This window comes from Symphalangus syndactylus, chromosome 1 (genome assembly GCF_028878055.3).
Source record: "Symphalangus syndactylus isolate Jambi chromosome 1, NHGRI_mSymSyn1-v2.1_pri, whole genome shotgun sequence".
Lineage (NCBI taxonomy): Eukaryota > Metazoa > Chordata > Mammalia > Primates > Hylobatidae > Symphalangus > Symphalangus syndactylus.
This window is the reverse complement of record NC_072423.2, coordinates 143,801,634-143,817,425: the sequence shown is the minus strand read 5'-3', so window position 1 is coordinate 143,817,425 and position 15,792 is coordinate 143,801,634. Positions and strand designations below refer to the sequence as shown.

General features: G+C 40.2%; 1 protein-coding gene across 5 annotated transcripts in view; it reads left to right on the top strand.

Moving 5' to 3' along the window:
• The window catches only part of SLC7A2 (solute carrier family 7 member 2), a 74,079-nt gene extending 58,287 nt beyond the window's left edge, over positions 1 to 15,792 (top strand). For all 5 annotated transcript variants that reach the window (XM_055287100.2, XM_055287107.2, XM_055287111.2 and 2 more), the window contains 5 exons: positions 3,363 to 3,465; positions 5,379 to 5,584; positions 6,991 to 7,157; positions 8,628 to 8,736; positions 9,983 to 15,792. In XM_055287100.2, coding sequence (XP_055143075.2) covers positions 3,363 to 3,465; positions 5,379 to 5,584; positions 6,991 to 7,157; positions 8,628 to 8,736; positions 9,983 to 10,179 — 782 coding nt within the window. In that variant the 3' untranslated portion in view covers positions 10,180 to 15,792. The remainder of the gene's footprint in view (positions 1 to 3,362; positions 3,466 to 5,378; positions 5,585 to 6,990; positions 7,158 to 8,627; positions 8,737 to 9,982) is intronic.

Genomic DNA, 15,792 nt, shown 5'->3' with positions numbered 1-15,792 from the left:
TATGTTTCCTTTACCCCGAATTCTGTTTGCCATGGCCCGGGATGGCTTACTGTTTAGATTTCTTGCCAGAGTGAGTAAGAGGCAGTCACCAGTTGCTGCCACGTTGACTGCAGGGGTCATTTCTGGTAAGCTTTACAAACTTAGGTTTCTTGAGCATTGGACTGGAACGTTTAATTCGCATGCATGGACTTATAAAGAGGGTCTGCATGCTGTGCATGTAAGTTAAAAAAAAAAATCACTGATAAAAATTATTATACAAGCATTGGGATTAACGTGAAAATTGTGGTGGCGGTGGTATACTGAAGTTCATTCTTAATTGACCCTTTGGGATTTCTTTTTACTGTTTTGTTATTTTAATCTTTTGGGCTCTAACAGATGTACAAAGGGTTATAATAGCTCTTCACTAAATATTATGAATTGCTTTTCTGATGAACTAGCACACAAAATTATGTTATTGATACATAAACTTTTGATTAAGGAATTCTTGCTTAATTTTTGAAATATTAATTTTAAAATAATGATTCAATTTTTTGGTCTAGGATATACGTCAAATATTGCCAAGGGTCCACAGGATTTTTTAAATGCTAAGCTTTACCCATTATTAATAAGAAATATTCAAGATGATTTATGCTTGGCCCTTGGGATCACCATCTTCAATATGATTGGTGTCCTTGCTTGCAGGGCCATCGCAGCCATCTAACAGTTACGAACATACATATCCTCTCCAACTCCATCAGGAATCTATTTTTCCTTTCACAGTTTTGGTACTTAAATTATGTTCAGAAAATCCAGATTGCTAGTCTTTTGGCACGTCTTAATATCCATGTAAAATACCTTTGGCCAGATCCTTATCTCATGCAGAAAATTTCAGGGAGATTCTAGATCTAGACAATGGCCTTAAAGATGCTGTTACAGGAAGCAAAAGAATGACTTTAAATGACTTTAAACGACATAAAATAATGAACAATCTTGGCACTAGAAATTCAAACCAAAATGACAATTTTGTTGAGGCTCTGAATTGTTGGGAAATTAGGTTAGAAAAAGCTAGTGCTTCATTCTGTGTAAAATGGAATTTTTTTCAGGGTCAGAATGTATTTGTTTAAACCCTTGCACTTTGTAAACATTTTCTTATAAATCTGGCCCTTTCTTAAACTATGTTAGAAGCTCACGTCACTTATTTTCTCAGGCTTTGATTTCTGCCCCCCTAAAATGAAGGTTTACCTGGATGATGTGAGGCCCATTTTATTTTTAAACAACACGTGATATTAAAGGTAGTTTATAAATATTTTTTGACAAAGAGTCTTACATTTTATTTAACTCATAAAAAAATTTTCTCTTTCTGGTAAAATACTTGCCAGTAATGATCCGGAATTTTTAAAAGCTTATCTTTGTCTATTCAGGAAGAATTTAATTTGGTGGCATGTTAAGATATTAAAATTAATAATTAAAAGAAGATAATTGTAATAGACCACTTTTTAAAATGCTCTAAAATATTTTTGTTATTTTGTACTGCCACACCTTACTTTGCTTGTTTTTAACTTGGATCAGAGAGCTTGTGTGGACAATTCATCATTTTCTTCTCTCTTGGCTACCCTATTTGGCTCTCTGTGATTTTTAAACCTACCAAAATTGTAATAATCTGACGTATAAGTATATGAGCAAAGAAGAATTTTCCTTCTTTTTTTTTTTTTTTTTTTGAGATATAGTCTCACTCTGTCACTCAGGCTGGAGTGTAGTGGCAAGATCTTGGCTCATTGCAACCTCCGCCTCCCGAGTTCAAGCAATTCTCCTGCCTCAGCCTCCTGAGTAGCTCTGATTACAGTCATGTGCCACCATGCCCAGCTAATTTTTGTATTTTTAGTAGAGATGGGGTTTCACCATGTTGGCCAAGCTGGTCTCAACCTCCTGACCTCAGGTGATCTGCCTGGCCCGGCCTCCCAAAGTGCAGGGATTACAGGTATGAACCTTTGTGCCCAGCAAAGAATTTTCAAAGTGAGGCATACAGTGTGTTAAAAGAAACAGTGTGATCTTGTAGAAGGAACATGCAGCCGTTGGATGAGGGGAACTCTGCCCCTGACGGGTAGTCGTGGCCTTGCTAAGTTACCCTGTCTCTAAGATGGGGATAATCCTGTTAGAAAAACCACTCATAATTGCTGAGTTTGAGGTCAAAAATTGTCAAATCCAGCCATTTTATATGCCTAAACGTAAATGATTTCCCATCTCCTAGGATCATTGACTCAAAGGTAAAATGAGATCACAGAGGTTTAAATCGTGTAGAGGGATCTGCAACATCATATAAATGGAATGGAATGTTGTCTACTTACTATCACAGGGAAAACTATTCAAGTTAATATTGTGACTATTTTGATGTTTCAGTGGAGGAAACAGTTGCTTAGTGGAAGTTAAGCTATTTAAGTGTTTAAAGTATGTTTTGTCTCTTAATATTTTGGGATTTGGTATGCAGGACCAGAAATTGATCTCTCAGATCTAGTAAGTCTACCTGGAATGCATGGCTTTAATCATAGTAGAATTAAGCCTGTTTCAGAAACATAATTTAATTGAAAGTTATTTTTACTTTATTTTATCAGAATTACTAAAATAATTTTGAGTCAGGCTGGGCACTGTGACTCACACCTGTAATCCCAGCATCTTGGGAGGCCGAGGCCAGTGGATCACTTGAGGCTAGTTTGAGACCAGCCTGACCAACATGGTGAAACCCTGCCTCTACGAAAAATACAAAAGTTACAGGTGTGGTGGCGCACACCTGTAGTACCAGCTACTCGGGAGGCTGAGATATGAGAATCGCTTGGACCAGGGAGGTGGAGATTGCAGTAAGCCGAGATTGCACCACTGCACTCCACCCTGGGTAACAAAGTGAGACCCTGTCTCAAAAAAGAAAAAAAAAATTGAGTTGTCTATGATATAACTTAGTGCATATGGAAACTAAAGTGGTTATATAATATCTATAATGAAAGCACCTTCTGTTTGAATGTTTTTTTGTGGTTTTAAAAAAGGAGCTAGCCAGTGTTTCCTAGCAGTATTTTTCTTCTGAAATATCAAAGACAGTGTTCTGTCATGTAAGGTTTTCACTCTTTGTCAGGCCAAATACTTTTTATGTAATCCAAGTAGAATGTGCTTTGGGTAGTTGCTAGAGAGCTGAGGGTTTTTGAAGTCCTATCAGGAGTTTATATGACCTAAAGAACATCTTATTAACTATGAGAGATACATTTTCTATATTCTGGTTGACTTATCATTGGTACTAAAATGAAGTGGCAGTCAGATGTCCCTGACTTGAACGTTAATAACTGTATGGAATTTCCTCCTGGGCCGTTTACTTCACCGTTCTTTTCTTCTCCCCCTAGCTTTGATGGCCTTTTTGTTTGACCTGAAGGCGCTTGTGGACATGATGTCCATTGGCACACTCATGGCCTACTCTCTGGTGGCAGCCTGTGTTCTCATCCTCAGGTGAGTCACCTGGTGTACCGTGCATGAGGGACTCTGAGAGTGAGAAATGAGCCCTCACTCTCCTGGCTTCCAGGGAGCCAGCAGTCTCACCAAGGTGAGAGGTCACATCTGTCAAAATAGCAATGAGAAGTGGAAGAAGCCTATCTGGTCTTTGGCAAAGAATCAAATGCAAGTTGACCATGAGTGATAGGTTGGCCTCATCTACGTGAAAGGCAGTTTCTCATAATGTCTAACGACACTTAAAAATGCTATGCTTTTTGTTCCATTGATTCAGTTGTTAAAATTTTTGTGCTAAATATTTAATCAGAGGCACACACAGATGTATGTAAAGGATGTTTTTGGAAAAGGTAATTTACAATAGTGAAAAAATGAAACTAACCTGAATATCACTAGAGGAATGGTTAAATAAATGAGGCTACATTTATTCACTGAACTCTTCTACAGCAAATAAAATGGTATTTAATTTTATGGAGAAATTTATCCATTTCAGGATATAAAACTATAGTATATATAGTGTCTGAACTTATTTAAATAATAAATTTTCATGAAGAAATCATATATGCCCATACAGACATTATATGCCTGGATGAAATTGTACCAAAGTGCTAACAGTGATTAACACTGGCTGATGGTATTATGGCTGGTTTTGAATTTCTCCTGTATATTTTCGTGTATTTTTTCTCACTGAACCTATTTCTTTATATGGAGGGAAAGTGTTATTTTCAAAGATAAGTAAAGGTTGCCCAGAAGGAGAAGAGGCTGTAATGAAAACCTGGGGCAGACACTAGGAGGAGAAGCAGGCTTGTATTAGTCCATTCTCATGCTGCTAATAAAGACATACCCAAGACTGGGTAATTTATAAAGGAAAGAAGTTTAATTGACTCACAGTTCCACAGGGCTGGAGAGGCCTCAGGAAACTTACAATCATGGTGGAAGGGGAAGCAAACATGTGCTTCTTCACATGATGGCAGAAGGAGAAGTGCTGAGCAAAAGGGGAAAAAGCCCCTTAGGGCGTGGTGGTGGGCACCTGTTGTCCTAGCTACTCAGGAGGCTGAGGCAGGAGAATCACTTGAACCCAGGAAGCAGAGGGTGCAGTGAGCTGAGATCACGCCACTGCACTCCAGCGTGGGCAACAAGAGCAAAACTCCGTCTCAAAAAAAACATAACAAAACAAAAGAAGAAAACCCATCAGATCTCATGAGAACTCACTTGCTGTCACGAGAACAGCATGAGGGAAACCACTCCATGATGAAATTACCTCCCACTGGGTCCCTCCCACGGCACGTGGGGATTATGGGAACTACGATTCAAGGTGAGATTTGGGTGGGGACACAGCCAAACCATATCACGGCTGATGTCTTGATATAAGCTATACAGGAGGAGGATAAAATAATAAAGGAAAATGGCATGCAGTGGGTGTAGAGGTGGCAGGATGGTCAGATGAGCTTGTCTGGGTTTAGCTAGAAGAATTGGTAGGGAAGGGTGAGGCCAGAAAGACAGATTGTGATGAGGCCTTTGAATGCCAAACTGGTGACTGCATTGTTTTATAGCTGAAATTTACCCAGAATTTCTATGCGGTTTTCATGAACTGCATTTCCTTTGGACATAGATAATTTCAGAATAATCATTCTTTTTTCGTGATTGCCTTACTTTACAATTTCACTTTCTTGTGCCATCTAATATATGACTCTGATGAGGTGACTACTTGGGGAATTTGGGGTATTTTGCTGCAGATGTTTTACCGAAAAGGTTTGTGGCCTGGCTCAGCATGCTCTGGGACTGGAGTCAGAAGTGTTGATTTACGCTACACACTATCACTATGTATGATGTCTTACCTAAGGTTTTAGTTGCTGGTTTCACTTGGGCCAAATGTCTATTTGAGAGTAAAGACATAGATGTTTGTTTGGGAATAGGTACCAGCCTGGCTTATCTGACGACCAGCCCAAATGTTCTCCCGAGAAAGATGGTCTGGGATTGTCTCCCAGGGCAACCTCGAAGAGTGAATCCCAGGTCACCATGCTGCAGAGACAGGGCTTCAGTGTGCGGACCCTCTTCTGCCCCTCCCTTCTGCCGACACAGCAGTCAGCTTCTCTTGTGAGCTTTCTGGTAGGATTCCTGGGTAAGTCTTCTTCTCTGCTTACATTGTACAGACCCAGAAGACGTGTGTGAGTGGAGCTGGCATGATATGAAAGAGAACAGAGGGCCTCACATTGCCCTAGAATATATTAGCAACCACCCTGAAATTTTCACCTAAAGCATCACTAGTGGTTGAGATCATCTTTATATTACCTGTATAAATTTATTGTGTCTTGGTAATTGAACAAAACAGGAAGGAATACTTCAAGACGAGAGTGACAGAAGTACAAACTAGCACATTCATTAGAGGTTAGGATGCCTTCTGGGTGAAAGCATCAGGCCACGTACCCCTGCCAGTAACCTGACAGGAACCCGATGGAATTGTCCAGTAATATAGAAAATCCTTGTTTGTTTTCCCACAGTTACATAATCATTCATATTTTCAATGACATTTATTGAACATCGCCTGTGTGTCAGGCACTCTACTGGGCACCTGGGATGCCAAGGGAGACGGTCCATACTCTCACTGGGCTTTACAGGACAGGATGACTGGTGGCAAGTAGGGAAGCACAGGGTTCTCAGAGCAAATAGGAGGTGCTCCTAGAGCAGACTTGATGGTAGAAGATGGGGTGGTAATATCATTCTCCGAAACAAGGAGGAAAGATGCAGATGATATATTATTTGTGCACATTAGCAGTCTGTATTAGTCTGTTCTCACACTGCTAATAAAGACATACTCGAGACTGGGTAAATTATAAAGAAAAAGAGGTTTAATGGACTCACAGTTCCACGTGGTTGGGGAGGCCTCACAATCATGGTGGAAGGCGAAAGGCACATCTTACATGGCAGCAGGCAAGAGAATAATAACCAAGCAAAAGGGGTTTCTCCTTAGAAAACCATCAGATCTCGCTAGACTTATTCACTGCCATGAGAACAGTATGGGGGAAGCTGCATACTGTTCAATTATCTCGCACTGGGTTCCTCCCATAACACCTGGAAATTATGGGAGCCACAGTTCAAGATGAGATTTGGCTGGGGACACAGCCAAACCATATCACAGTCCATGTTTACAACAGCTTAAAATAACCAGATGTGCCATTTCCCATTTGAAAAAAGGGAAGTATCCACCCCTGACAGCATCCTAGTCTGAAAGTAACCAATGAGGACACAGATGGCACATGGGCAGATAATGCAAGTCAGTAACACTAGGAGGGGCGGTTGGCTTCTAAGGAGGGGAGAGTAATGAGTAAATAAGCAATGGTTCTTAAATCCATGCAACTGGACATCTCTCTCCTCAATGAAAAAGAAGAAAGAGCAAGGCAAAGACTCTGTATTTAGCCAAGTAGGTGTGTACAGAAGTCAATGTTTTATCAGAATATGCTGTTTTGCACCAAGCAATCTAGGTGGAGCACGGTGTGCTGACCATGTTATCTACACATCCCCCTGCAGCTTTACTCGTGCTGGGCCTGAGTGTCTTGACCACTTACGGAGTTCACGCCATCACCAGGCTGGAGGCCTGGAGCCTCGCTCTCCTCGCGCTGTTTCTTGTTCTCTGCGTTGCCATCGTTCTCACCATCTGGAGGCAGCCCCAGAATCAGCAAAAAGTAGCCTTCATGGTATGTGTAACGAGGATCAGTGACCCAAAATACTGTGTTCATTTTCTCTGTATAGTTAGTTTGGTCAATTTTTTTTTTTTTTTTTTTGGAGATGGAATCTCTCTCTTTGTCACTCAGGCTGGAGTGCAGTGGAGCGATCTCGGCTCACTGCAACTTCTGCCTCCCGGGTTCAAGCACTTCTCCTGCCTCACACGCCCCAGTAGCTGGGATTACAGGTGCATGCCACCACACTCAGCTAATGTTTATATTTTTAGAAGACATAGGATTTCACCATGTTAGCCAGGATGGTCTCTAACTCCTGACCTCAAATAATCCACCCGTCTCCGCCTCCAAAAGTGCTGGGATTATATGTGTGAGCCACTGTGCCCTGCTTATTTTTGTATTTTTATGGTGACAGGGTTTTGCCACGTTGGCCAGGCCGGTCTCAAACTCTTGGCCTCGGGTGATCCGCCTGCCTCAGCAACTTCTAATGTGGTTAGCCAGTGAATGAGAGTGTCAGAATCCTTCGATATGTTCCTTTTTGTACAGGATTCCTTCTACATTGGTCTTCTTACTGCCTTTTCAAAAACTTCGGTATGTTCCTATCACAATATTATTATATATGATAGTAAACAAATTTCATGTTAAAGAAGCTATAATATCAAAAAAGTAGGGTGAGTATTTTGTTTTTGGAAATTCCCTGCCTTCTCATGAGAACTTTGTTCCTACCAAAAGCCTTTCCTCTTGGGCTGGGTATAGTGGCTCACACCTGTAATCCCAGCCCATTGAAAGGCCAAGGCAGGAGGATTGCTTGAGGCCAGGAGTTCAAGTGCAGCCTGGGCAACATAGCAAGACCCCATCTCTACAAAACAAACAAACAAATTAGATGCCTGTAGTGGCTCAATCCTGTAGTCCTAGCTAGTCAGGAGGCTGAAGTGGGAGGATCACTTGAACCCAGGAGTTCAAGGCTGCAGTGAGCTATCATAGTATCACTGCACTCTAGCTTGGGTGGCAGAGTGAGACACTGTCTCTAAAAAGAAAATAAAACTAAATTAAACATTAAAAAGATAAGCTCCTCCACTGCACGTTAAGCTATTCTGTCCCATGTGAGCTGACAGTATACTGGCTTGGGCTTGAAGAGGGCTTCCTGGAAGGATGTACCTGGGATAACCATATGTATCCCACATTTCAGAGGTCTCCCCTGTGTGTGTCTAAATGAAATCAGTAAGCCCCAAAGAAAGCTAAATCCTAAAACCAGTATTATTTTGATGGTGCAGGTGTTACTGAATCTGATAAATCCCCTGTTGCCTTGAGCTTTGGTAAATACTCTAAGATGTGATTCTCCTTTTATAGTCTCTAGAAGCATGCTTTTAACTGTGACTGACGTGGTGTGAAAGTATATATGCCAAATTAATTGCCACCCTATTGAAATAACTTGGGGAATATGCTTCAAAATATGAGTATATTCAAAAGGATCGTTTTCCCCCTTAGGTTCCATTCTTACCATTTTTGCCAGCGTTCAGCATCCTGGTGAACATTTACTTGATGGTCCAGTTGAGTGCAGACACTTGGATCAGATTCAGCATTTGGATGGCAATTGGTAGGTCTTTTAACGTTGGGTTCTCTTTCCTATTTCATGTGCTGTGATGAGAGAAACACGCCCTCTCCCCCATCCTGGGAATAAAGGCTTTTTTTTTTCCCCATTTCTTTCTTTCCTAATTCTAAGGGATGTCCGAGTGCTTTTCCAGATGTTTTCAGATGCCTTTTTGAATGAGTATCTCCCACTAACCCTGAAGAACCATGTAGGCTCTATTTCCTTCAACTTATGGGTGAAAAAAATGAAACCCAGGAAAAGTCATTTTACATCAACCCAAAACTCACAACCAATTTTCTAAAATAGAACTAAAACAACAAAATGCCTACATGTCTGCAGTGATCCTAGGAGGGTACTTAAAACATTGCCTCCTGATCCCCACACAGTCAGTGTGGCTGTTCATAAACAGTTGCTTTGCACACAGTTCTTTGGACTCTCCTGGTGACAGTGACACGTGTAAAGCATGTCCGTGTCCCCTTTGTTAATATAGGGCATACTTTCCAAAATATCTGACCTTGACTCTGATAATTCACCGCTTGTATTTAGGGTATAATTTGAGACTTTATTCCACATATCATTTTGTTTAAAGTACAGTATTGACTTTTAAGAACATAAATTAAAATTTTTCCATATAAACATTGAAAAACTTGTTGAGAGCAAAATACAATCTATAAAGTTTGGGTCTTCACAATAGAGAGGCACATTCTACCAGGAAAATATTGATCAAGGACACCTTCTATGGGGTATCTTGTATTTGCATTTCATTCTTCTAAAGCAGTGGTCCCCAAACTTTTTGGCACCAGGGACGGGTTTTGTGGAAGACAATTTTTCTGTGGACGGGGTGGGGGATGGTTTTGGGATGAAACTATTCCACCTCAGATCGTCAGGCATTAGTTAGATTCTCATAAGGAGCACGCAACCTATATCCCTCATGTGCGCAGTCCCTTCTATGAGAATCTAATGCTGCCCTGCTCTGACAGGAGGCGGAGCTCAGGTGGTAATGTCCACAATGGGGAGTGGCTGTAAATACACTGTAAATACTAGAGACTTTGCTCGCTCACTTCCTGTTGTGTGGCCTAGGTCCTAACAATAGTGGTCTGTGGCCCAGGGGTTGGTGACCCCTGTTCTAAAGTACTACAGAAAAGAAAGAGAAAAAGTCCATTAAGTTCTACATTTAATTCTCCACCTCAATAACTTAAAAGTCATTTTCTGACATACCTGAAACATTGATTTTTTTTTCCCGCCCCAACAGGCTTCCTGATTTACTTTTCTTATGGCATTAGACACAGCCTGGAGGGTCATCTGAGAGATGAAAACAGTGAAGAAGATGCTTATCCAGACAAAATTCATGCAGCAACAGAAGAAAAATCTGCCGTTCAAGCAAATGACCATCACCCAAGAAATCTCAGTTCACCTTTCATATTCCATGAAAAGACAAGTGAATTGTAACACTTGCAGGAGCAGAGCTGGTCATCGTCTTAGCATACATATCCTACACTGAGTAAACCGTGACGGGATGTCATCAGCATGCTGGGTTGTCATGGGTTTGCTGCATACATAGTTCACCCTAATTTATACTTACTTATCTGGACAGCATCTCCTCAGATGGTGGATTATGTGCCCGGGGAAACCTCCTGAGTGGAGGTTTCATTCATCAGTGATGAATAGCCCCCAAACAGTGGGAGTGTGTATATGTATGTCTGTATCTATGTATATGCTTGGGAACATGAGTGTTAAAAGTTAGCTGGTGTTTTACTATTATTGTGTTACATTTTTCCAGTATCGTCATTAATCGGTGGCATATACTGCACATACTGAAATAGAGGTAAATCACTGAATGTAAAGAGGTTTCGTCTCTGCCCCCTGCAGTTGGGGAAATACTAGTAGCTTTACCTTATTTGACTTCATTAATGTCAGTTTAGGGGATGCCAAAAATGCAGTTACTCATCATGGTGTCTATCACTGGTTAGGGGTAAGATGAGGGGATAAGGAAAGAGCCTTTTCAGTAAGTTGTGAATGCCAACAGTGGGTTTAATGCAAATTTTTTTTTCCTGTGAGATATGACAGTTCGCTCAAACTTCAGCCAATAGGGGTGTCTGCTTCTGCTGCACTACACAGGCCAGGAGTGGCATTCCATGCCACTAGTTGGCATCCTTTTGAACTTTTGTCTCCTTTGCAAACAGTGGTCCTAAAATACGAGGTCTTCACTTGCTGTGAATGACGTATCCCCAGTCAGGGACTTAAGGGAGGCACTGTAATCCACTTGGGACTCTTTAAATTAAAAAATGAGGATAGTCACCATGGCCAGAAAGCTCATGGAGTGGCTGTAATGAGAATATGTTTGAAGATCAAAGAGTTAGACCAATGCTTGAATAAGTACACCCCAAGCATCCTTTTCTGAAAAGTCACTTAACATAAGCCAACAGACTCTCCCAGACCACACAACTAGTGGAATGATTCCTCCTTTTTTTTTTTTTTTTTTGAGACGGAGTCTCGCTCTGTCGCCCAGGCTGGAGTGCAGTGGCGCGATCTCGGCTCACTGCAAGCTCCGCCTCCTGGGTTCACGCCATTCTCCTGCCTCAGCCTCTCCGAGTAGCTGGGACTACAGGCACCCGCCACCACGCCCGGCTAATTTTTTTGTATTTTTAGTAGAGACGGGGTTTCACCGTGGTCTCGATCTCCTGACCTCGTGATCCGCCCGCCTCGGCCTCCCAAAGTGCTGGGATTACAAGCGTGAGCCACCGCGCCTGGCCTCCTCCTTTTTCCATTACTTACTTAATCACAGTTTAGTTTTTTTCTTAACCTCGTCGGGCACACAGTTCACTTCTTTGTTTCTCTATTTTTTTTGTTTTGTCCTAGAGATGAGGGGGCTACAGCAGCATCATGCAAAGAGGGAAAAATGAAGGGATAGAAGAAGAGAAAATCCGCCTGTTCTGATATGAACATGCCTATTCCAATATTAAATGGCAAATGGCCCAATTTAAGGGCTTTGGATCTAATTTGCCTCTGATGTTTCTTTTGGAGACATTTAGGAATGTTTTTCTCCCCCTACCCCATAAATTGTTTGGCACTTTTTATTCTATTTGCTTTCAGATGACCACACTAAGCCTAATAATACAAGCTCCAGTGTTATACAATAACCCATCAGTGATTGAGGAATCAAATATTTTGGTTTAAAAAACATGATTATTTAAAACTGGAAACTAAAAAAAGTCAAATTGAATTAAAGCTATATAAACACAGTTACCCTTGTAAATGAGTAAATAAATTTTTACATGTAAGATTCCCTAATTGTTATATTTCACTTTTTAGGGTTCCCTAATAGTGGACTATTTATTTGCAGTGTGTTTTGCTTCTCATGAACTATTTCTTGTTCAAATCATTAAATAGTTCATTGGATGAGGCTGGGTGACATTTCCCAGGACACCATCGTGAACATTACCAAGCATGCTAGCTGGCCCGTGTAATCCAAAGACAAGGAAAACATTTGTTTTCCTCATGGGTCTTCCAAGAAATGAGCTATTTTATTGATGCCATTAAAAAGCAAGTTGCGATGGTTTTTATAGCCAAGAGTTTATTGTGATTAAACATCAAATAAACAGGTAGAAAGCCTGGGTTTCTGGCTGCTAGTGTTATAGCATCCATGACACAGAACTCATTACGGACATTCCACAACTTCCAGGGTGCACATGGTAAAATCTGAAGCCCAGAATTTTCTCTCAGGCTGCGTGGTTTACTGGAGAGAAGGAGTTGGATAAGCACAGGATCGGGTATTTTGGTAGGGACTGTAGGCATGCTCATAAATCCTTGCTGTTGTCACAGTACACTGAAAACCCGTTTGATTCTATACCGAATCTAGAATAGGCCCTTCACACAGGAAATGTGAACGATTGTTATATATGAGCACTCAAATCTTTTACTGTAACAACATCAAGAGACTTGTTTAGAATATGAGGCAGCTAAAACTGTTATGCCCACTGTGCTCAATTTGAAGCAGAATTCAGTGAAAAATTATTTTTCCACATTGAAACACTTTACAGACACAAATATCTATGAAAAGATGCTTTGTCAGCCATTGTGCCTTTTTTTCTGTGAAGACTCAATGGATGTGTGTGTTTGTATGTATGTTAACAGTTACGTATGTTTGTATGAGTGTATATATATCTGTGTGTGTGTATCTCAAACGTCAGTGTATAAGTAAGTTGGGTTTATGGTGGGCTTTGACTATATCATTATGTGGGTACAAAACCCAACTGATGTGGAGAAAAATTGATGTTTGATGTTGATAGATATACCTAATTTTTAGTTTTTAAACTATTTTAAAATATACTATGATTTTATATGTATATTTCCTATAGATAGACTCTTTAAGACGTATTTATAATGTTTCTACTATGAAATCACTAAGCTCTAGTGCATTATAGCAGGTGCTTTGTAATCTGGAATGGAGAAGAGGTAGGGGCATTTGGGGATTCCTGTTTACTTGTTCCTGCCACACCTTTTCCGACAGATCTGTCCTGGTAGGTGTTTATTAGCAAAAGTCAGTATCACCAGCTCCTTGGCACCTTTCTGTTTCTACTTTTGAATTCATAATGTTTTCAACTAAATTTTTTTTTACTTTCTCAGAATAACCTAAATGTTTTGTAGAGTTTTGACTAGTAATCAATCAAAATTATATAAAGTCTTTTCCACTAATTAAGAAATACATATGCAAATTCTTTTGTGACTGAGTAAAAGCATCTTAAATTACTTTTCTTTTCTACACTAAGAAATATATTCTCAACATTTTCAGTGAGAATTTCTTGTAATGGCACCTCAATTTTATACTCTTAAAAAAAAACAATAATTTGTGAATTACCACCAAAAGGCAATGGCAGTCCTACATTTAAGAATAGGGCTATGCAAACTCTATTAAAAACTATGAGGAGAACTTATATTAGAACTTTTGATATATACTAAAATACTGATTATCTTAATCACATTTTCCCCAGAGATAAACATTGAGAGAACGAAAGCCAAAGTGTCATTTGAGAGAGATATATATGAAAAAGTAACATTAATATATAGAACTTTACCATCACCAGCCATAGTTGATAGAAAATATTAGTTTCAGAATTACCCTCCTTAAAAAAATAAGAGACTGTTTTCTTTTAATTTCTATGAATAAAAGAAATTTTTAAAAACTCTTAAATTTTAAATATTAGTCAAAATACTTTTTAAGTCCTGAGTGCTTACAGGTAGTTGTTAAAAAAATTTTTAAGGCCAGGCATGGTGGCTCGCTCATGCCTATAATCCTAGGACCTTGGGAGGTCGAGGCAAGCGGATCGCTTGAGCCCAGGAGTTTGAGACCAGCCTGAGCAGCATAGCAAGACCCTGTCTCTACAAAAAATACAAAAATTAGCTGGGCGTGGTGGCATGCACCTGTACTCAGAGCTATGGGGGTGCTGAGGTGGGAGGATCGCTTGAGCCCAGGAGAGTGAGGCTGCGTAAGCTGAGATTACACCACTGCACTCCAGCCTGGGCTACGGTGAGACCCTGCCTCAAAAGAAAATAAAAATAAAACACTTTAATTAGAATCTATTTTTACCAATTTTCTTAATTTATTTAAATGCTTAGCAGGAAGCATAAGGAAAAGCCATTAGCCTCCAATACCCATGATGACAGAGGGAGCCCTTGAGCCTTGCCTTCCCTCCTCTTAAATCAGGGTGTGTTCTGAGATTACAAACCACATGATGAAATCATGCCAAGATTCTGACTCTCTGTTTCCGGTGATATTGCTCATGATTTCTCCTAATACACTTCAAGCAACTGTTACCACGAAAAATACAGTTTTCCGCAGGGCTTTAAAGGATTGAGTTTAGCATGTATATCAGGGGTTATTAAAGCTCACATGATTTGTGTGAAATTAACTGTCCTTTTTGCTAGTGCCAAAACAGTGCCTTCTCTGCACACTTTACTTTTTTATAAAGTTCTCCCACATGTCCTTAAATGTCAAGGGGGAAAGTATGGATATTCGTGTAGCAATAATGCCAGCAAAGGTCCTTTTCATTTTTTAGTCATATAGATATGAAAATAAGGTTGCTTGACTTTATTGTTTTGGGGAGATTTTTTTTCCTTACATGGTTATATTTAGACACTTTAATATAGCCTTCTGGTTTCTGGATTTTGAGAAGCCTGATCTGTTATTGTTATGGTTGTTGGTGTTTGTAATATTCATTATTGTTTGTATATACACGGTTTAGTCTTACTGATTTCAAATGCATTTTGTTATTGCTCATCCCAACTGGTAACACTGTTTGCTGGGAGCATTATACTTAACTTTGATTCACCATGGTTGATGCCACTACCATGATTGCTGGGGTCTCAAATAGCTTTCCCTAGCCACTGACTGCCCCTTGGAGATGATAATCAGGGCCCCAGGCTGGTTCCAGGGTCAGACAGCCTATAGAGCATGAGCATCTATCTATCTGCGGCTACCCTTGTTGAGTGGGCTCTTAGACTGATGGGGTAGGAAAGACTTCAAATGCAAGTTAGGTAGTTTGGGCTCCTTAATTCCAAACATCCCATGAGTATATCAAGATGAATAAGGACCAAGGGACCTCTGTGACTCATGGAAGGACTGGCTGATTCCGGAAGTAGCATAGTGGGACCTGGTCTGCAACTTATGCACATGCACTGACAGCCTTGCTGTGCCACGTGTCTCACCAAAACCCAGTTGGGAAAGAGCGTCATATTGCCAACAGGTTGGGTTTCTCTGGCCTACACCGGATTAATGGGCCCTTTATCTTTGGTGTCCCCTAGGAGTGTCCAGTTGTTTTATTGCTTTATTTTGTTATTGCAGTACTTAATAAAAATTGTTGATAGGGCCCAAAACCCTACAGAAATTCTATGTCTGTAAAAACCAACAAAGGCATTGGACTTTTGTGAATGTAAAGGGTTTTTTTAGTAGTAATTTTAAATTTAAATGTTTTAAGTGATCATCAGTGTTCCTTTTTACTTATAAAGTTGGATTCTTTTTTAGAATTTGTAATAAATAAAAACTGCTGCTTTACCACTGTAAAA